This window comes from Ovis aries, chromosome 1 (assembly GCF_016772045.2).
Source record: "Ovis aries strain OAR_USU_Benz2616 breed Rambouillet chromosome 1, ARS-UI_Ramb_v3.0, whole genome shotgun sequence".
NCBI classification, from domain to species: Eukaryota; Metazoa; Chordata; class Mammalia; order Artiodactyla; family Bovidae; genus Ovis; species Ovis aries.
This window is the reverse complement of record NC_056054.1, coordinates 256,173,430-256,195,650: the sequence shown is the minus strand read 5'-3', so window position 1 is coordinate 256,195,650 and position 22,221 is coordinate 256,173,430. Positions and strand designations below refer to the sequence as shown.

The 22,221-nt window shown below is 40.7% G+C and overlaps 1 protein-coding gene across 1 annotated transcript in view; it reads left to right on the top strand.

Annotated features, from left to right (window-relative positions):
- TF (serotransferrin) overlaps positions 1-20,357 on the top strand; it is an 85,525-nt gene extending 65,168 nt beyond the window's left edge. The window contains 2 exon segments of the mRNA XM_042236939.2: positions 8,982-9,036; positions 16,645-20,357. Of these exon segments, the coding sequence (XP_042092873.1) occupies positions 8,982-9,036; positions 16,645-16,858 (269 nt within the window). The 3' untranslated portion in view covers positions 16,859-20,357.
- Positions 20,358-22,221: the final 1,864 nt, after the last annotated feature.

The window sequence follows — 22,221 nt, the reverse complement described above, 5'->3', positions numbered from 1 at the left end:
CTGTAGCAACAGGGAAGACAGCACACGTGACTCCAGCCTCCTGGCTGCAGTGGCCCCTTTGACCACAGGGAACCTAGCAGCAGCAGTGATGGTGGGTCCTGTGACCATAGTCCCCAGGGTCACAGCAGTGGTGAGTTATAAACCTGACAACCCTAGATGTGGAGAAGGTGCCCATGACCCTGCCTCCTCTACCCTTCGCCAACCCCTCCCTCTCGCAGCAGTGGCCATCCAGGCCACCCTGGAACACAAGCAGTGGCAATGATAGTACAATCAGGCAGAGGTAGTGGAGGATGGGAAGTGTCAGTTCTCAAATATAGCCAGAGGCAGCTCAAGTATGAAAAGCGAAACACTTGTGTTATAGCAAGAAAAATAAAGGCTTCTAATTTCCAACTTAGAGTTAAAAAAAAAAAAAAAACCCTTTACCTATATAAGAAAGGTATTTGCTACTTTAAGTGCACTGGCAGAGGAATAACTTGTCGAGTACCACGTGAAACCACATACAGTGTCACAAAAAGAAAATGAAAGTTCTTCAGAAACCAAACTTAAGTCATGGAAGATTTCACTCTAACTGATAGAGAATTCAAAATAGGTGTTATGAGAAAACTCACCAAGCTACAAGAAAACTCAGGAAGACAGTTCAGTGAGCTTAGAAATACAATTAATGAAAACAAGAAATACTTTGACAAAGATATTAAAAGTCTAAAAAAGAACCACACTGAAGTTCCGGAGCTGACTGTGTCAGTAAATGAGATGAAGAATGCATTAGTAAGCATTGGAAACTAGAGCAGACCTAATGGAAGTGTGAATTAGTGAGCTTGAAGATAGATCTAGAATCTCATGTTAATTCTCCTGCTTCATTATCCTTCATAAGAATAGTGGTTATCCGAGAGGAAGAAGAGAGGGAGAATGGAGCAGAGTGTTTATTTAAAGAAATAATAGAATTTCACAAACCTGGGGAAGGAACTGTATATACAAGTCCATAAAGTTAATAGAACACTTGGTATCTCAATGGTAAAAGACCTTCTCGAGGGCACATTATGTTAAAATTGTCAAAATTCAATGATAAAGAATTTTAAAGGCATCCAGGGGAAAAAACCCAGTAACCTACAAAGGAACCCCTATTAGGCCATCAGATTTTTCGGCAGAAACTCTATAGGCAGGAGAGGATGGAATGACCTATGCAAAATATTAAAAGATAAAAACTGCTGAAAATCCTTGTAGCAAAGTTTCCTTACAGATATAAAGGAGAAATAAAGCTTTTCTGAGACAAAAGCTGAAGGAGTTTATTACCACTAGGCCTGTCTTACAAGAAATATTGGAAGGAGCTTTTCTACTTGAAATGAAGAGGCAAAAGTTCACAAAACTTAGAGTAAGATGATAGTTAGGTAGATTCAGAAAATTGCAACTTTACATCAGAATAGGTTGCTAAACAATTATTGCATAAAGATTAAAGGGGAAGAAGCAGTAAAAACCCATAGCTACTGGAATTTGGTAACGAACTCACAGTACAAAAAGAAATAATTTGAGATGACAAAATGTAAAAGGGGAAGAGAAAAAGAATAGAACTCATAAAATGGCAAATGAATATAAGATGCTATCAACAGAAAAAGGGCTAAGATATCTATGACATGTTTTATACAAATCTAATGGTAACCACGAAATATAAGTCTAGAGACATGAAATACAATAGAGGAGGACGCTAAGAACAACATGATAGTAAACCATCAACTAAGATGTCAGGCAGGAACAATGGAGATACAGAGCAACCAGAAAACTAAAGATAAAATGGCAGTACTGAGTCCTCATTTATCGGTGAAAAAGTGAAAGCGTTAGGTCACTCAGTCATGTCCCAACTCGTTGCGACCCCATGGACTGTAGCCTGCGAGGCTCCTCAAGTCTATGGAACTCTCCAGGGGAGAGTACTGGAGTGGATTGCCATTTCCTCTAGGGGATCTTCCTGACCCAGAGATTGAACTTGGGTCTCCTCCATTGCAGGTGAACTCTTTACCTCCTGAGCCACCAGGAGAGCCCCATTCATCAGTAATCATACTAAATATAAGTGGATTGAATTTACCAATCAAAAGATACAGGTGGCTGGATGTATTGAGAAACAAGATCCAACTACATCCTGCCCCCTAGGCTCTCTGCTCTGAAGAGAAACATAGGCTCAAAGTGAATGGATGGGAAATGGTACTCCAAGAAATAGCAGGCAAAACAAAGCAGGTGTAGCCGTCTCAGATCAGATCAAATTGACTTCAAGTCAAACGAGAACAGGATGAACTTATATACTGATGAAGGGGACAGTCCATCAAGATGTAATTTTTATTAATATTTAAGCATATAAGCAGAAGCACCAGAGTATAAAAGGAATAATTAACAGATATAAATGAAGAAGTCAACATCAGTAACAGTAGGGAGCTTTACTTCCCACTTACATCAATAAATTGATCATCTAGACAAAAAATTAACAAAGTACCATTGGCCTTAAGTGAAACGTTAGAACAGAACATGAAACATTCCTTCCCAAAGCAGCAGAATACATTGTTCTCAAGTGCATATGGAACATTCTCAAGAATAGACAATATGTTGGGATACAAAACAAGCTTCAATAAATTTAAGGGTGAAATCATATCAAGCATCTTTTTGAACCACCAAGATAGGAAACTAGAAATCACCTACAAAAAGAAAGCTGATAAAATCACAAATAAGAATAAACAACATTCTGCCAAACATCTATTTAGGTTGGTGCAAAAGTAATTGCGGTTATGCACAGTTAAACTTTGCTGTTTGATATTGGAATACATTCTTTATATGTGGTTATCTTATACATCATTTTAATGTGCATTTCTTGCTTTATTATTATTATTAATTTTTGCTAATGACATTACTTGCTATTTATATTTAGTTTAAACTAGGGAAGTGAGTGTTAGACAAAAAGCAAATTCGGGCTGTTTTCTTATTTGAGTTGAAAATGGGTTGTAAAGCAGCATAGATAACTTGCAACATCGACAGCACATTTGGCCCATGAACTGCTAGCAAATGTATAGTGCTGTGGTGGTTCAAGAAGTTTTGCAAAGGAGACGAGAGCCTTGAAGATGAGAAATGCAGTGGTCAGCCATTAGAAATTGACAGCAACTAGTAGAGAAGATGATTGAAGGTGATCCTCTTAAAACTACACAAGAAGTTACGGAAGAACTCATTGTCGGCCATTCTACAGTTATTTGGTGTCTGACGCAAATTGGAAAGGTGAAAACGCTTGATAAGTGGATGCCCCATGAGCCGACTGAAAATCAAAAAAATCGTTTTGAAGTGTCATCTTTTATTCTGTGCAACAACAGCAAACCGTTTCTCAATCAGATTGTGATGTGCGATGAAAAGTGGATTTTACATGACAACCAGTGATGACCAAATCAGTGGTTGGACTGAGAAGAAAGTGCAAAACACTTCGCAAAGCAGACTTGCACCAAAAATATTCATGGTCACTGTTTGGTGATCCACTACAGCTTTCTGCAGCCTGGGTGAAACCGTTGACTCTGAGAAGTATGCTCAGCGAATCGATGTGAAGCACTGGAAACTGCAACGCCTGCAGGCCAGTATTAGTCAGCAGAATGGGCCCAGTTCTTTACAACACCCAACCACATGTTGCACAACACTTCAAAAGTTGAACGAATTGGGCTACAAAGTTTTGCCTCATCCGCCATGTTCACCTGCTGCGGCTACTGCTAAGTCGCTTCAGTCGTGTCCAACTCTGTGCAACCCCATAGACAGCAGCCCACCAGACTCCCTGTCCCTGGGATCCTCCAGGCCAGAACGCTGGAGTGGGTTGCCATTTCCTTCTTCAGTGCATGAAAGTGAAAAGTGAAAGTGAAGTCACTCAGTCGTGTCCGACCCTTAGCACCTCTTGCCAACTGACTACCACTTCTTTGAGCATCTTGAGAACTTTTTGCAGGGAAAATGCTTCTACAACCAGCAGGAGGCTTTCCAAGAGTTTGTTGAATCTCAAAGCACAGAATAAACAAACATTTCTTGTTGGCAAAAACGTGTTGCCAACAGAACACGTTGCCAATAGAATGGTTCCTATTTTGATTAATAAAGGTGTGTTTGAACCTAGTTATAGTGATTTAAAGTTTATGGTCTGAAACCACAGTTACTTTTTCACCAACCTAATATTAGGTTAATGAGGAAATCAAAGGAGGAAAACATACACCTGAAGATAAATGAAAATATGGAATACCAAAATCAGTGGGATACATCAATAGCAGAACAAGTTTATAGCAATACTTGCTACCTCAAGAAATAAGAGAAATGAAAAAGCCCAAACAGTCCTTACACCTAAAGGAACTATAAAAAAGATCTTCAAATTAAGTCCAGAGTCAGTAGAAGGAAGGAAATACTAAAAGTCAGACAGTAGAAAAGATCAGTGAAACTAAGAGCTGGTTCTTTGAAAAGATAAACAAAACCAACAAACTTTTAGCTAAACTCACTAAGAAAAAGAAGGTTCAGATAAATTAGAAATGAAAGAGGAGAAATTGCAAGAGGTCCCACAGAAATGCAGAGAGTTAAAAGAGAATACCGTGAGTAGCTATGTGTGAACAAGTTAGACAACATAGAATAAATGAATATACTCTTAACAATCAGCCTTCCAAGTTGAAATCTTAAAGTAGGAAATCTGAATAAATGGATCACTAGGAAGGAGGTTAAAACAGTAATCAAAAACCTTCCAAAAAACCAGAGTCCAGGACCAGACAGCTTCACTGGTAAATACTACCAAATGTTCAAAGATGACCTAATATCTGTTCTTCTTGAAAGTAAAAGTGAAGTCACTCAGTCATGTCCGACTCTTTGGGACCCCATGGGCTGTAGACTGCCAGGCTTTTCCGTCCATGTGATTTTCCAGGCAAGAATACTGGAGAGGTTTGCCATTTCCTTCTCCAGGGGATCTTTTCGACCCAGGAATTGAAACCGGGTCTCCTACACTGCAGGCAGACTCTTTACCATCTGAGCCAAACTCTTCCAAAAAGTTGAAGAGGAGGGAACACTTCCCAACTCATTTTTTGAGGTCAACAGTGCCGTGATATCAAAGCCAGACAAGGATAATTCAAAAAAAGAAAATTACAGGCGAGTATCTCTGATATACGTAGAGGCAGAAACCCTCAACAAAGTATTAGCAAATGAAATAATACATCAAATGGATCATACGATATAATCAAGTAGAATTTATTTCAGGGTTGCAGGGATGGTTCAACATCTGCAAATCAACATGCTACAACATTTAAAAAATAATGATCAACTCAATAAATGCAGAAGAAGCATTTGACAAAATTCAACATGCTTGTGTGATAAAAACTCAATGAAATTGGTATAGAAAGAATGTACATCAACATAATAAAGGCTATGCATGTCAAACCCACAGCTGACATACTCAACTGTGAAAAACTGAAAGCTGTCCCTCTAAGATCAGGAACAAGACAAGTGTGCCCACTTACCAGTCTCATACCTGAAGACTCCACCAAAAGCCTGTTAGAAATAATAAATGTGTACGGTAAAGTTGCAGGATACAAAATCAAAATACAGAATCTGTTGTGTTTCTGTACACCAACAAAAAACAAGCAGAAAGAGAAATTAAGAAAACACTATCATTTAAAATTGCAGCAAAAAGAATTTAAAAATACCTAAGAATAAATTTAATCAAAGATGGGAATTTCCTGCCAGTGATTAGGCCCCTGTGCTTTCACTGCTTGAGGGTGCAGGTTCAATCCCTGGCTGGGGAGCTAGGATTCTGCAATATGTTATAAAACTTTGTTTAAAGAAATGGAAAGATGAAGGATGTTTCATGCTCATGGACTGTAAGAATTAACATGGTTAAAAATATCCAGTTTTTCTATAGCAATCTATAAATTCATTGTAAAAAATCCCTATCAAAATCCTTGATGACATTTTTCACATAAATAAAAGCTCCCTACATTTATATAGAATTCATAAAAACTATGAATAGCCAAAGCAATTCTGAGAAAAAAGAACAAAGCTGGAAGAAGTGTCACATACCCTGATTTCATATTATACTGCAAAGCTATAGTAATTGAAACAACATGGTATTTGACAGAAAAAGGTTAATGGAACAGAATTGAGAGCCCAGAAATAAACCTACACATACAGGGACGATTAATTTACAACATAGGAGCAAAGAACATAAAATGGAGACAGGACAGTCTCTTCAATAAATACTGGTGGGAAAACTGTACAGCCACATGCAAAAGAATGAAACTAAGCCATTTCCTTATACCATACACAAAAATTAACTCAAAATGGATTAAAGACTTGAACAGAAGATCTGAAACCATAAAACTCTTAGAAGAAAATAGGAAATTCAGACTTTGGGTTTAGCGATTTGTTTTGGGTGTATCTCCTCAGGCAAGGCAAACAAAAGCAAAAATAAACAAGTGGTACTATATCAAACTAAAAAGCTCTGCACAGCAAAGGAAACCATTAACAAAATGAAAGAGACAATGTACTGAATGGGAGAAGATAGTTAAATATATCTGATAAGGGAGAGCCCATATAACTCAACAACAACAAAAATGAACAGCCTGATTTAAAAATGGGCAGAGATCAGAATAGATGTTTTTCCAAAAAAGATATACAGATGGTCAGCAGTCACATATGAAGATGTTCATCACTAGTGAAGATGAGTATCATTAATTATTAGGGAAATGCAAATCAAAGCAACAGTTAGACATTACCTCCCACCCATTAGAGTCATTGTTGTCAAAAAGATATGTGTTAGTGAGGATATGGAGAAAAGGGAACCCTTGTTGTGCACTGTTGATGGGAATGTAAATTGGTGTAGCCACTGTAAAAAACTGTGGATATTCCTCAAAAAGTTAAGAATAGAACTACCATGTGATCCAGTTAGTCTGCTTCTGGGTATTCATCCAAAGATAACAAAAACACTTGAAAATATAGATGGAAACTAAACTTTTGGTAGTAAGCACAGAATAGTGTATACAAAAATTGAATCATAATGTTTCATATGAAACATATAATGTTGTAAACCAGTGTGACCTCAATAATAAGAAAAACTTCTTTTCTAAAAAAAAAGTTAAAATGAGATAGACTAGCTGATCTCTATTGGCCTCTTTCATACCTAATATTCTCACTCTATAAAGAGCCCAATGCATTTCTTTTTTTTTTTCTCTTTTTTTTTTTTTAATTTTAAAATCTTTAATTCTTGCATGTGTTCCCAAACATGAACCCCCCTCCCACCTCCCCTCCCCATAACATCTCTCTGGGTCATCCCCACGCACCAGCCCCAAGCATGCTGCATCCTACGTCAGACATAGACTGGCGATTCAATTCTTACATGATAGTATACATGTTAGAATGTCATTCTCCCAAATCATCCCACCCTCTCCCTCTCCCTCTGAGTCCAAAAGTCCGTTATACACATCTGTGTCTCTTTCCCTGTCTTGCATACAGGGTCGTCATTGCCATCTTCCTAAATTCCATATATATGTGTTAGTATACTGTATTGGTGTTTTTCTTTCTGGCTTACTTCACTCTGTATAATCGGCTCCAGTTTCATCCATCTCATCAGAACTGATTCAAATGAATTCTTTTTTACGGCTGAGTAATACTCCATTGTGAATATGTACCACAGCTTTCTTATCCATTCATCTGCTGATGGACATCTAGGTTGTTTCCATGTCCTGGCTATTATAAACAGTGCTGTGATGAACCCCAATGCATTTCTTAAAGGGGAGCTAGTACTAAGCCTACCAGTGACTGACTAATCAGGAACAGTGTTAAGGTCATTAACTGACTTCTTTGTTTCTTTTATTCAATATAATAAGAGGAAGTAATATTTATTTGTCTTTTGCTGGTGCCAAACCAGTGCCTTTTATTATCAGAGTGCGCTTGATACTGTAACATACCATTTTAGTATCAGCTGGAAATGTTAGTTTAGTTTCTTATTACAGGTCAAGTATTTCTGTTGGAGTGAAAGCTTTTGTTAAAATCACAAAGCAGATAGCTTTTCTTTTTGTGAACATTGGCTGGACTTATATGTGTTGATTTAAAATGTCTGTAAGATGTAGAAAACTTTTATGAAAGACTAGTCAATTTTAGGGTCACCAGCTTAATATATTTATAAGCATTATTATAATATAAGTATTTGTGCTTACTTTGATAAAGGGAGGGAAGGATAAGTTGTGAGTTTGGGATTGATATATATTCACTACTCTGGACTTCCCTGGTGGCTCAGACGGTAAAGAATTAACCTGCAATGTGGAGACCTGGGTTCAGTCATTGTGTTGGGCTCGATCCCTGGGTAAGGTGACGGCAACCCACTCCAGTATTCTTGCCTGGAGAATCCTCATGGATAGAGGAGCCTGTTGGGCTACAGTCCATGGGGTCACAAAGAGTCAGACATGACTGAGCAACTAAACACAAGCACACTACTATATTTAAAATAAATAACCAACAAGGATCTATTGTCAGGCACAGGGAACTGCTTAGTATTCTGTAATAACCTAAATGGGAAAATAATTTGAGAAAGAATAGATATATGTGTATGTGTAAACGAAACACTTTGTTGCACACCTGAAACTTAACACATTACAAATCAACTATGAAAGTGAAAGTCACTCAGTGGTGTCCCAACTCTTTGCGACCCCAGGGACTATAGCCCTCCAGGCTCCTGTCTGTGGGGTTTCCCAGGCAAGAATACTGGAGTAGGTTGCCATTTCCTTCTCCAGGGGATCTCACTGACCCAGGGATCAAACCTGGGTCTCCTGCATTGCAGGCGAATTCTTTATCACCTGAGCCACCAGGGAAGCCCATAAATTAACTATAATCCAATATAAAGTTGTTTTTTTTTTTAATGGTGGGGCAAAGAAACCTAAATTTAAATGGGAATTTTCCATATGTGCAGGAAGTCTTGGGAAGAGACCCTGTTTTAAACAGTGTCTTTTGTTTCTTTACAGATATTACAATGGCAAAATCAGCAAAGGTAATTCAGCAGCAGCTTGAAAAAGAAATGTAAGTAAAAATAAGTCCTACTGGTTAATTGTATATCTTATCACTTAGGAAATATGTATATATTGCTTAAGGTCTTTGGTTTTGTGTGATTACCATGATTACCCTGAAGATTAGTGTGAAATATATTTGTTTAAAAATTGACAACAGAATTAATGGAATTATAAAAAGTATTAATGGGATGTTTATAGATATTTAACATCTTCATGGAGAGAAATCTTAGGTTTATTGAAACTGTAAGCTCAATTTGTTTTCCCACTAGTTCTAGCTGTAGCTTAGTTGATATGAAAGCTTTTACAAACAAAAAATTTGAAAGCCATGGAAATTTTTGTTGACAGAATAGGAAAGGAACACTTCAGAAACATACTAAAATCTGTGATACTATTTTGTAACATTTTTTTTTGTTTTCAAGATGTGTGACAGTATCATTTGGCTTGTGTTTGACAGGTTTTGATTCCACACATAGTTGTAATCATATGATATTTGTCTTATTCTGTTTGTTATTTCACTTAGCATAATGTTCTCTAGGTTCATCCAAGTTGTCACAAATGGCAGAAATTTCTTTTGTAAGGCTCAGTAATACTCTTGTATATATGTTCCACATTTTCTTTCTTTGTCCTTCAGTGGACATGTAGGTTGCTCCATATATTGGCTATTGTTAGTAAAGCGGCAGTGAACGTAGGCGTGCATGTATGTACATCTCTCTGAGATCCTGATTTTAATTCCTTTAGATAAACATCCAGAAGTGGAATTGCTAGATCATGTGGTAGTAGTTCTGTTTGTGATTTTTTGAGGAATCTTGGTGCTTTTTTTTATTACAGCAGTACCAATTTAAACCCACCAACAATGTACCGGGGTTACCTTTTCTGCAAATCTTTGCCAACATTTATCTTTTTTTTTTTTTTTTCCCTTAATGTTAGTAATTCTGTCTCATGGTTTTGATCTGCATTTCCCTGATGGTTAGCGATGTTTACCATTTTTTCATGTACTTGTTGACTGTATGTCCTCTATGTCTGTTCAGATCCTTTGCCTATTTAAAAAACATTTTACGTATTTAGTAACTTTTGGCTGTGCAGGTCTTCATTGTTGGATGTGGGCTTTCTGTAGTTGTGATGAGTTGGGGCTACTCTTTGTTGTAGTATGCAGGTTCTCATTGCAGTGGCTTCTCTTGTTGTGGAGCGTGGGCTTTAGAACTCAAGGGCTCGGCTCAGTAATTGTGGGGCATGGGCCTAGTGTTCTGTGGCATGTGGAATCCTGGACCAGGGGTCGAACTGATGGCCCTGCATTGCAAGGCGGACTCCCAACCACTGGACCGCCAGGGAAGACCTTTAGCCAATTTTTAAATTGAATTTTTGCTTGTTTTTTTACTGGGTTGTATGAATTCCTTATATATTTTGGATATTAACCCTTATCATATACATGTTTGCAGATATTTCCCTCATTCCATAAGTTATCTTCCAATTCTGTAGATAGTTTCTTTTGCTGTGCAGGAGCTTTTTAGTTTGATGTAATCACACTTGTTTATTTTGCTTTTGTTTGCTTTTAGTCTCATATCTTAAAATAACTGCCACAGTGTCAGTGTTTTTTTCTTGGATTTTTATAGTTTCAGGTGTTATATTTAAGCATTTAATCCATTTTGAGTTGACTTAGTATATAGTATAACATGAGGGTCCAGTTGCATTGTTTTGCATGTGGATATCCAGTTTTCCCAGAGCTGTTTATTGAAGAGACTGTCTTTTTCTCTTGTCATCTTTGTTGAAGATTAGTTGACTGCATATGTGTGGGTATGTCCTGGGCTGTCTATTCCATTGTTCTGTAAGTCTTTTTAAATTACCATATTGTTTTGATTACTGTAGGTTTGCAATATAATTTGAAATCTGGAAGTGTGATGCCTCCAGATTTATTGTTTTTCCTTGGTTACTTTGAGCATTATAGTTCCTTTGTGGTCCCATTTGAATTCTAGCAGTGTTTTTTCTATTTCTGTGGAAAATTCTATTGAAATATTGATTGAGATTCCATTGAATCTATCAGTGCAGTTGCTTAGGTGTGTACAACTGTTTGCGACCCCATGTACTGCAGCACGCCAGGCTTCCCTGTCCATCACCAACTCCTGGAGCTTATTGAATCTATAGATGGACATTTTAACAATGTAAATGAACAAGGGATATCTTTCCATTTATTTGTGTCTTCAGTCTCTTTCATCACTGTTTTACAGTTTTCAGTGTACAGCTCTTTGACCTGCTTTGTGTTAATGCCTAAGTATTTTATTGTTTTTGATGCTATTATAAATGGACTTGTTTTCTTAATTTCTTTTTCTGATAGTTCATTAGTAGTGCATTGAAACAGAACTGGTTTGGGATGTTGATTTTTGTATCCTTCAATTTTACTGAGTTTATTAGTTCTGTTTTTTGGTGGAGTCTTTAGGGTTTTCTATATTTAAGATCATGTCAGCTGAAGTCAGAGATAATTTTGCTTCTTCCTTTTTGATTTTGATGCCTTTTATTTCTTTTTTGCCTAATTGCTCTGTCTAGGACTTCCAGTACTGTGTTGAATAGACATGGCAAGAGTAGGCATCCTTATTTTGTTCCTAGCTTTAGAGGAAAAGCTTTTAGCTTTTCACCACTGAGTATGATGTTATCTGTGGACTTGTCATATATGGCATTTTTATTTTGAGATATATACTTTCTATAACTGTTGAGTTTTTATCATGAAAAGATATCGTATTTTGTCACATGCTTTTTCTGCATCTATTGAGATAATCATAAGATTTTTATCCTTCAGCTTGTTAATGTGGTGTATCTCATTTATTTACAAATGTTGAGCCATCTTTGCATTTTGGGCAAATCCCACTTGATTATGATGCATGATCCTTTTAATATACTGTTGAATTTGGTTTGCTAATATTTTGTTGAGGATTTTTGCACCTATGTTCACAGGGATCTGTTCAGTTCAGTTGCTCAGTCATGTCCAGCTCTTTGCGACCCCATGAATCGCAGCACACCAGGCCTCCCTGTCCATCACCAACTACCGGAGTTGACCCAAACTCATGTCCGTTGAGTCTGTGATGCCATCTAGCCATCTCATCCTCTGTTGTCCCCTTTTCCTCCTGCCCCCAGTCCCTCCTAGCATCAGGGTCTTTTCCAGTGAGTCAAATCTTCACATGAGGTGGCCAAAGTATTGGAGTTTCTGCTTCAGCATTAGTCTTTCCAGTGAACACCAAGGACTGATCTCCTTTAGAATGGACTGGTTGGATCTCCTTGCAGTCCAAGGAACTCTTAAGAGTCTTCTCCAACACCACAGTTCAAAAGCATCAATTCTTCAGCGGTCAGCTTTCTTCACAGTCCAACTCTCACATCCATACATGACCACTGGAAGAACCATAGCCTTGACTAGACCGACCTTTGTTGACAAAGTAATGTCTCTGCTTTTTAATATGCTGTCTAGGTTGGTCATAACTTTCCTTCCAAGGAGTAAGTGTCTTTTAATTTCATGGCTGCAGTCACCATCTGCAGTGATTTCGGAGCCCAAAAAAATAAAGTCTGACACTGTTTCCTCTCTTTGCCCATCTATTTCCCATGAAGTGATGAGACAAGATGCCATGATCTTCGTTTTCTGAATGTTGAGCTTTAGCCAACTTTTTCACTCTCCTCTTTCACTTCCATCAAGAAGCTTTTTAGTTCCTCTTCACTTTCTGCCATAAGGGTGCTGTCATCTGCATATCTGAGGTTATTGATATTTCTCCCGGCAATCTTGATTCCAGCTTGTGCTTCTTCCAGCCCAGCGTTTCTCATGATGTACTCTGCATATAAGTTAAATAAGCAGGGTGACAATATACAGCCTAGACGTACTCCTTGTCCTATTTGGAACCAGTCTGTTGTTCCATGTCCAGTTCTAACTGTTGCTTCCTGGTCTGCATATAGGTTTCTCAAGAGGCAGGTCAGGTGGTCCAGTATTCCCATCTCTTTCAGAATTTTCCACAGTTTCTTGTGATCCACACAGTCAAAGGCTTTGGCATAGTCAATAAAGCAGAAATAGATGTATTTCTGGAACTCTCTTGCTTTTTCCATGATCCAGCGGATGTCGGCAATTTGATCTCTGGTTCCTCTGCCTTTTATAAAACCAGCTTGAATATCTGGAAGTTCACGGTTCATATATTGCTGAAGCCTAGCTTGGAGTATATACAAAAATTCTAAACATTAACTTCTGTTTCCGCCACATTTTATGTTGCTTATGTCACAGTTTACATCTTATATTGTGTATCCATTGATTAGTTCTTGTAGTCAAAGCTACTTCACCTTAAAGATTCACTCTCTTTAGCATTTGTTATGAGGTAGGACTAGTGGTGATGTTTAGGAAAGCTTCTATCCGTCTTTCATAGCTGAAGGAGAGCTTTTCTGGGTATAGTACTCTGGATCCCACTCTCTACTGACCTGCAAGGTTTCTGCTGTAAGATCCACTTTTAGTCTTGTGGAGTTTCCCTTGTTTGTGACAGTTGACTTTTCTGTTAATGCTTTGAGCAATTTCTTTCTTTTTTACTTTTGTCAGTTTGATTTTAATGTGTTTCATTGAAGCTCTCTTTATGTTTAATCCATTTGGGTTTTAGCAGCTTAGTGGATCTGGACTTTCATTTCCCTCCCTATATTTGGGGATTTGCTGTCATTTTTTTTAAAATAAGCTTTCTGATTCTTTGTCTTTCTCTGCTCTTTCTGAGAGCCCCATAAGGCATACATTGGTTCCTTTTATGATGTCCCACAAGACTTTCTTCTTTGTTTTTTTACAATTTCTTTTTGGTTTTCTTACAGAGTAATTTCAAATTACCTGTGTTCAAGCTCTCTGAATTTTTTGTTCTGCTTGGTTGAGTCTACTGTTGAAGCTCTCTGAGTTTTTCACATCCAGTCATTGTGTTCTTCAGCTCCAGGATTTTTGTTTTTCATGATTTCTGTGTCTTCATTGGCTTTCTGATTTTTTTGTTTATTCTTTCCCTCATCTTGTTGAGTTGTCTGTGTTCTTTTATAGCTTACAGGACTCTCAGATGATTATTTGAATTATATGTCAGGCAGTTTGTAGATCTCCATTTCTTCAGGGCCAGTTGGTGCTTTATCATGTCCCTTTAATGGCGTCATGTCTCCCTGATCACCTGAGCCTTGTGTCCTTACTTTGGTGCTGCACATTTGAAAAAATAATCACCCCTTCTAGTCTTTATAGACTAGCTTTGTCAGAGAAAGTACTGCTCTAGTCTGTCCAGCCAGAGATCTGGATGGGCTTGCTACTGGATTTCTTGGGCAGGTTGGGCTTGTGGGTAGGTGGGCCTGCTGCCTGGGTCCATGGAAGCTAGCCTGGAAACCGAGCCTGTCTTGGATGGACAGGTGCCTGAGTCTACTGGGGCTGGCCTGGTGCTGGGTTCCATGGCACAGGGGTGCTCATTTCACTGTCCCTCTCCTGTGTAAATCGTATGTCTCCATGCTACACTTTGCAGGCTTGCAGGAGCAGGAACATGGTGATATGAAACTGTCCCTTCTTCCCTCTTCAGTGCGCCTTTTCTTCTGTGTTACACCCATGTGCTGTAATCTCTGACCCGGATTCGTTAGCTCCCATGAAAGTATTCTTCTGTGTGGATGGTTATTTAAATTGATGTTTCTGTGAGAGGACTTGTACTGAAAACTCCCATTCTGCTGTCTTGCTGGTGTTACTCAATGGTTTCTATCCCTTCTGAAATTCCATGTTCATCATCTGTTCTCCTATTTTGATGTTCACTCTTTTGAGACTGCTAAAGCTAAAAAAATTGGGGTTAGATGATTTGTTTTTCTAAAATTTCTGTTGCAGTTGCTTAGCATTATCTTTGGGGACAAGTAATAATATTACTTGTATATCCATTTTTTGAAAATTGTTAGCATTTTAACTTTTGTATTGGGATATAGCCAACTAACAAGGTTGTGATAGTTTCAGGTGAATAGTGCAGGAACTCAGCCAAACATATACATATATCCATTCTCCCTCAAACTCTCTTCCCATCCAGATTGCCACATAACATTGAGCAGAGTTCCCTATGCTATACAATAGGTCCTTGTTGGTTATCCATTTTAAATACAGCAATGTACTGTACATCCATCGTCCATTCCAAACTCCCTGACTATCCCTTACCCTCCATCCTTTCCCCCAGCAACTATAAGATTGTTCTCTGTAAGTCTCTTTCTATTTTGTAAGTAAGTTCATGTGTATCCATTTTTTTTTAAAGAGCATAGTTCAAGTCTTCCCATGTTTTCCTTGATTCATTTGCTTTTCATTCTAAAGAGCCATAGAAAAACAATACAGAAAGAAATGCTGTATTATAAAGACAGTGAAATAAAATGTTAAAAAGTTATAATGGTTAATATCAGTTAAATTAGGAGTCTAAGTTTAGTTTAATCCTGTGTTTGTGAAAATTAGGCCTTATCAGCTGTGAAGCATTTCATAGTTTTCTGAATGAAAAGAGCTGAATATAACGTTAGGGGTTTTCTTCCTTTTGAGTTTCTTGTAAAATATTTTACGTATAAACGAGCATATGTGACATGTATATTGAGTTTAAAGAATCAGTGAGATGAAGACCCATGGACCTAACATCTTTCTTAGAAGGCCCTTTAAGGTGCTCCTCCTCAAATGTTTTTCCTTGTGTTAATTGTTTTTAAAATACTTTTCCCATATGTGTGTCTTTCTGAACAAGGTACTTAGTTTTTTGTATGGACTCCACATTCGTTTTCATGAAATCTTACAGCGCTAAGTCATCCTTTATTTTGTTTGCACATGTGCCTCTGCTTCTGGGGAGAGAGACAGACACAGCGAGCCTTGCTTTTGCACTTCTTATTAAGGCCTGCAGGTGGCAGTTAAGTGACTTAAACTGGGAAGGTGTTAGTAGCTAGAGAGATTGGACTGAATATGAGAACCTGCAGTTCGTAGATTTCTAAGCTCTGTATCCAGATAGACTCAAGATAAATATGTAAATATCTACCTACCCACACTTCACTTTCAGAAACTTAAGGTTTTGAAACCAGCAGGTAATGTGAAAATATATCTTAAAAAGGCATCATGCAGGCAGTCCTAGTAGAAGGGGGCACTGTGCTGAAAGAAGGTTAGTGTGACCTTGGTTCATTACTGACCCCTTGTCATCCGGCCATGTGGGCTTCCCTGGGGGCTCACTCGGTAAAGAATTTGCCTGCCATGCAGGAGACTGCCTTCAATGCAGAAGACCCAGTTTCAATCCCTGGGTCAGGAAGATCCCCAGGAGAAGGAAATAGCAATACACTCTAGTAGACTTGCCTGGGAATCCCATGGACAGAGGAGCCTGTTGGGTTATAGTCCATGGGGTCACAGAGAGTCAGACATGACTTAGCAACTAAACTGCCACCATCTGGCCATGTTGGGTTGGACTGCTATCCTGTCTGTCTGAGAGAGTGACCTATAACTTGTAAAGCAAAAGATTATTTAATAATCCTAATAGCATAATTGACAGTTTTATGATTCAGTATTTGAGTGTTGAAATATTTAGGAATTAATGTGATTTTCTAAAGGGCTTTAATTGTTATATAAGAATTAAGGTCTTTCTGCTTCCTGATTCATTTTCCTTTTGTCTCACAGCAATACTTTACGGGTTACCCGTTCTGCTGCCCCGAGCACACTGGACAGTTCCAGCACTGCCCCTGCTCAGCTGGGGAAGAAAGGCAAAGAATTTGAATTCTCACAGTTGCCGCTCAAAGTAGAGTTCCTGGAGTGCAGTGCCAAGGGTGGTAGAGGGGATGCTGGCTCTGCTGACATCCAGGACTTGGAGAAGTGGCTGGCTAAAATCGCCTGAGGACTAGATCCAAACACAGGATGTGAATGTGTGTATGTGTGAATGACAGTTTTGGAAAAGGATTTGGTAGTTTGGAGGAAATATTTCAAATATAGTTAGGAACTTTTCCTTATTCTGGAAACAAATTATTGTTGAAACCAGTGTGGAATTTTTTTTTTTTTAATTTTTTAAGTTCAGTTCTCCCATATTCCTTTCAAACTAGTTATTTTATTTGATTTGTGTCTTCCCTTTTTAAAGTGTATGTAAGATCCCTTTAGTATATGCTTGATGTAAGGTCGAGGTCTAACAAGTGGACCTCACATAGAGAGGATACTATCATGAGAATATGATGTCATCTAAAGTGTTTTCTTATCCTCTGCTTCTGTGCTTTGGCCCCTTACCCTGGAAACAAACCTGTCTTGTGTGGATCTGGGTGATTTCCAGTTACCCTTCATGGGCAGTACATGAATCTTCAGATTTGTTGGTACAATTACAACATGGTCTCCAGACATGTAAAGGCAGGTTGAAAACAGCAAGGCCGTGCTGACAGTGGTCTGTTCTTCATCAGCTCAGTGACTTGTCCACACTCTAGCCCTGTAACACTTAGGTTTCAGAAACGTTATGAATTCTTGGAGTCATTCCTAGACGATGGAACTGTAAGTGCTAAATCCCCAAATGCTACTAAAATGTACACTAGAAATGACCATTCTAGTGGTTTCCCTTAACTAGGGAACCTAGGGAGATTTAGAAGCTGTTCTGTTTTTCTGATGCATGAGTGCTCCTGGGCTGTATCTTTATGTGCTATTTGATGAGCTCCTATTTTGTACTCATAGCATGAATGCTGTGGAACAAATACAAGATGAAAAAAGTTGTCTGTAGATTTTTAAAGTACACATTCACCAATGGTTTTTTTTTTTTAAAGCAATTTCAAAGTGATGTTCTTTGCTGTCTTTTAAAATGTATGGCTTTATAAATGGCTTTTTATAAATGATTAATATATAGGCTTCCCTGGTGGCTCAGTCCATAAAGAATCCACCTGCAATGCAGGAGACCTGCCTGAGTACAGCAGACTCTGCACTGAGTGCAGGAGAAATGATTAATATATTTCTGGGTAAATAAAACCGTCTGTCTGTGGGGCTTCCCTGCTGGCTCAGTGGTGAAGAATCCGCCTGCCAGTGCAAGAGACACAGATTCGATTCCCTGATCAGGAAGATGCCACATGCTGCGGAGCAGCTGTCGAGCCCGTGCTCTAGAGCCCAGGAGCCGCAACTGCTGAAGGCTACACGCCCTAGAGCCCGTGCTCCACAGCAAGAGAAACCACCAGCGTGAGAAGCCTACACACTGCAGCTAGAGAGCAGCCTGCCTGCCACAACTAGAGAGAGGCCTGTGCAGCAGCAGAAACCCATCACAGCCCCCCGCCCCAAATAAAAACTGTCTAGCTTAGAGCATTTACATAGAATGGTAGAGAGAATACAGGTAGGCACATGTGTTAGAATTCAGGCCTGTCTCCACATTTCTGGGGCCTAATGATGGTAACGTACATAGAAACTTCAATCCCTACTTCAAACACTCAAGAGATAAGCCACTAAAGATTAAAGAGGAGACAAGGGTGGCTGTGGATAGGTGAAACGCTAATCCCAGCACAGTGAGGGAAGAGCCGTAAAAGAGGAGGTGCAGGATGCTCCGGGAGTATGCCGTGGGACCCTCCTAACCTTGCCTTGAGGGTCGGGGAGAGGCAACAGAGGATGGCACGGAGCCAGTGACATCCCAGTGAGTGTGGTCCCCGCATACGTGCTGTGGCCCGTGCCTCTGCCCGCTGGCCTTCCATTCCTGTGTCACTCTGGCTCTGCCTCAGAATCCCTTCCCCGCTCCCACACCCTGCATCACACAGCTTGCTACTGGAGTATGAAATAAACCCAAGCTGACACAGAGATGCCATTAGAGTCCAACCCTGGCGGGTTCTTATTGGAAAGTGTCACTGCTGATATGTCTTCCTGTCTTTCAGACTTTTTCTTGCCTTTTCCTTATTAGCCAAGTAGTTTTAGGAAGTAGGTAAGAATGAACCAGAAACTCAAAAGGTATGTGATAAATGTGACATGTTCACATAATCAAAGGCAATGCTCACCTAAATAAACATCAGTGGCTTGATGCTTCCATTAAGGGGCATGCATGTGCTGTCAGCTATTTTGTTGTTTTTTCCAGAGGTGATACAGTGTTTCACTTCATAAGAGGAAGAAGTACATAAAACAAGTGATTGAAGAAGGGGAGCAAGGTTGAATTTTATTCAAGACCTTAAAGATGATCTTTTGAAAAAGGAAACTTCTATCTCAAACAGTGATTCTCAGATGTTAGCCTGCATCAGAATTAAGTGATGCTTGTTAAATAGCTCATCTGAGGACCCCGCTCCTGAGCATTCAGTTCAGCAGTAGGCCTCGTGTGGTCTCAGAAATCTGCATGTGTAACACGACCAAGCACCCGGGACTCCAGGGAGCAGTCTCACAGGTGACTTGGCCTCCTGGAGTATCACATAGGCCTTTAATGTGTTCTGTTACATTCTTTGGGCCACAAAGCCATGTTTGTTTGTTTATTTTTTTAATTTTACTGTGCCAGGTCTTAGTTGTGGCACGCTGGATCTTTAGTTGCAGCACGTGGGATCTAATTCCATGGTCAGGCATCAAACCTGAGCCCCTTGCATTGGGAGCACAGACCGAGTCTTAGCCACTGGACTGCCAGGGACGTCTCAGGCCCTGTTTAGTTTTACTCTCAGGGTGAAGTAAGCAGGCAGGTTACATAGTCCTGGGCAGTCTCATTCTGCCTCCTAACTCTGCCACAGTCATCCCATTGTTGTGGGTCTGGGCCACAGTGACTCGTCCTTGGGAGCTTGGTTATCAGTGGGGAGGTCAAATTATCTTCCTGTGGCCCTGATGCCATTCAGCCGAAGTAGGCCCATTTCTTCTTGGGCTGGGAGCCAAGTATGGCTAGAGTGGAAAGAGGGCTGTCAGGTCACAGGGCCAGCAGACTCAGCCTGACTGTGTGTCACAGACGGAAATGTGGCAGTGTCTGAGCCACCGCAGGTTGGAGGCACTGAGGCTGCTCCCTGGGCCTTTGCCTCCCGATGCGAAAGAACCTGTGCTCTGCGAGTGGGGACCTGCAGATTGCAGGGCAGTGTGCCCTGACTGCCCTGGTAAACAGCACCTGCTTCCAGAATGGAGCCTTCAGTGGGCACAGAGGACACCTGCAGACCGAGGCTACCTGTTCATTCCAGCTCTTTCAACACTTCACGGACATTCTGGGGCCTTGGTAGCCCCTCTCCTGCCTGACTGTTTGTTGGGCTTTTGTTTCTGATCAGCATCAACTGCTGTTGCTGGGGACTACCTGGGGTCTGCCCTTAGATTTCCCCATGCTCTCTGTCTCAGTGCTCCTGCTGTGTGTAAAAGGCACTTGGCTGTGTGCTGTTGGTTTGAGATCATTTCAGCCAGAATATTGTGCTTTTTCTTTAAGATTTGAATTTAGAATGAAATCAAGGCTTCAACTGGTTTATGCCCATTCTCGCCTAAAGGTGTATTAGCAGCAGTTACAGTGCTTACCTCTTCCATTTCAGCCCTTTGAGTACTTAAAGAAAGGTGGCTACCTCACCTGACTTTTGCACAGGAAAGTAGTTCCACTTCCTTTTTCAACTATAAAGTCCTGACCTGTTGACTACTCACATGAGCCGTGTATGGCGTTCAGAAAATGCCAAAATTCATTCAGAAAATGCCAAGCACTGTGCCCAAATCTGGGAATTCTGAGTGTGGCACACTTCCTGCTTTTGTGGGCATACAGTCACATTCTCAGGTGAAGAAATAGCCCCTGCTTTCCCCTCTCATTGGCACGGGCTCCATCTTGGCTGCACCAACCTGTCCGCAACCCCTCTCCCCATCCCCCCACCCCCCGCAACCCCTCTCCCCATCCCCCCACCCCCCGCCATCCCTCCCACCATGCTGCATGCCCCAAGGTCAGCTGCCTCAGTGCCATCCTCACTTTGGCCCTTCCTTGTCTGGCTGCACCACCCATGCAGCCCCAGCATGGGCTCAGTGCCTCCTGGGATCCTGGCGTTCCCCACCCCGACCCCACCGCCATGATCTTGTCGTATGTGAGGCACTTGGTGTTCTTTTGACTTCAGATCTTTTTGTTTCAACTGAAATACGCTTAAAAAAAAAAACAAAAACTGGGGGTTGTCATAGGATTATCAAAGCTCCTTTCTGCACCCTTGGTCACGGCTGGCCAAAAGACGGCTACAGTGACAGAGGGGACCACCTCAAGCAACACGCCTTGATGGCTTGCAGGGCACTGCAGGGAGGACAGTCACAACTCCCGTTAACACACTCACGTCTGGGAAGCCCCAGCGTGCCTCCTTCACCTGCTGGATGCTGTGTGTGCAAGCACGATGCTCAGGGAGACGATGCACTCCCTTTCCTGTCTGTGGTCACACTGCCCTGAATACCAGTCTGGGGGAAAGCTGTCTGGTCCATACAGGCGTGTGCACTTGCGCTCTCAGGCCTCAGCCCCTCGACTTGCCTGGTAACGCCTCCACCTCACAGTTTACACCTGGCACCCAGGGAAGTTAGGCTCAGTGGGCAGAGAATCTTACTGCCTACCCCTCCTGATCAGAGGTGGCTTCCTTGAGTTGGCAGATTGGAGGGTGCTGCAGAAACTTGGAACCTTTAAAGGAGAAAGATAGTGAGGTTGAACTTGACGAAGACCTGGTGAACTTGGCTTTCCCTATGGCCCCAGGATTCCCAGCATTTCCAGTCCAGGGCAGTGGTGGGCCTGATCTGGGCCTTTGTGTTCTCTGTGGGTTGGTCCCCTGGCCTTCAGGGCCCCTTTTAGTCTGGAGGTGACTGAGACCTGAAGGGCTGTCTCAGGGTTGTTCTCTAATTGGTGTGAGATGACGCTGGAGGGCGTACGGGGTAGCTTCATGTCATCTGAAAGGTGATTATGGTTCATCTTAAATTCTTGCCTTTAAATACTTTCCAGAAATCATGAGAATAGAGATCCAGCCCCTATACCCACCCTTCTAACCCTCAGCCACCATGAGTGGAGAGCAGGGATGGTAAGAGAGAACACATAGCCCTGTGCCTCAGTTCTGCCTGGAGTTTCCCTTTCCATCAGCCTTCAGGCAGAATGGAGATTACGGTAAAGTTCAGCATGTCCTGCCTTTTCCCCTTCTGAGTTGAGAGCCCAGTGAGGAGCAGGAGGGAAAAAGCAAAAGGTGGTGAACACACCACCCAGACATGAGGAGGGTTTTCTTCATGGAGCATGCGTTTGAAGAAATCTGTTTTTCCACACCCCCTCCACCAATATATGACCACACCGCTTAGAAATATGAAACAAGAGGCTTTGTG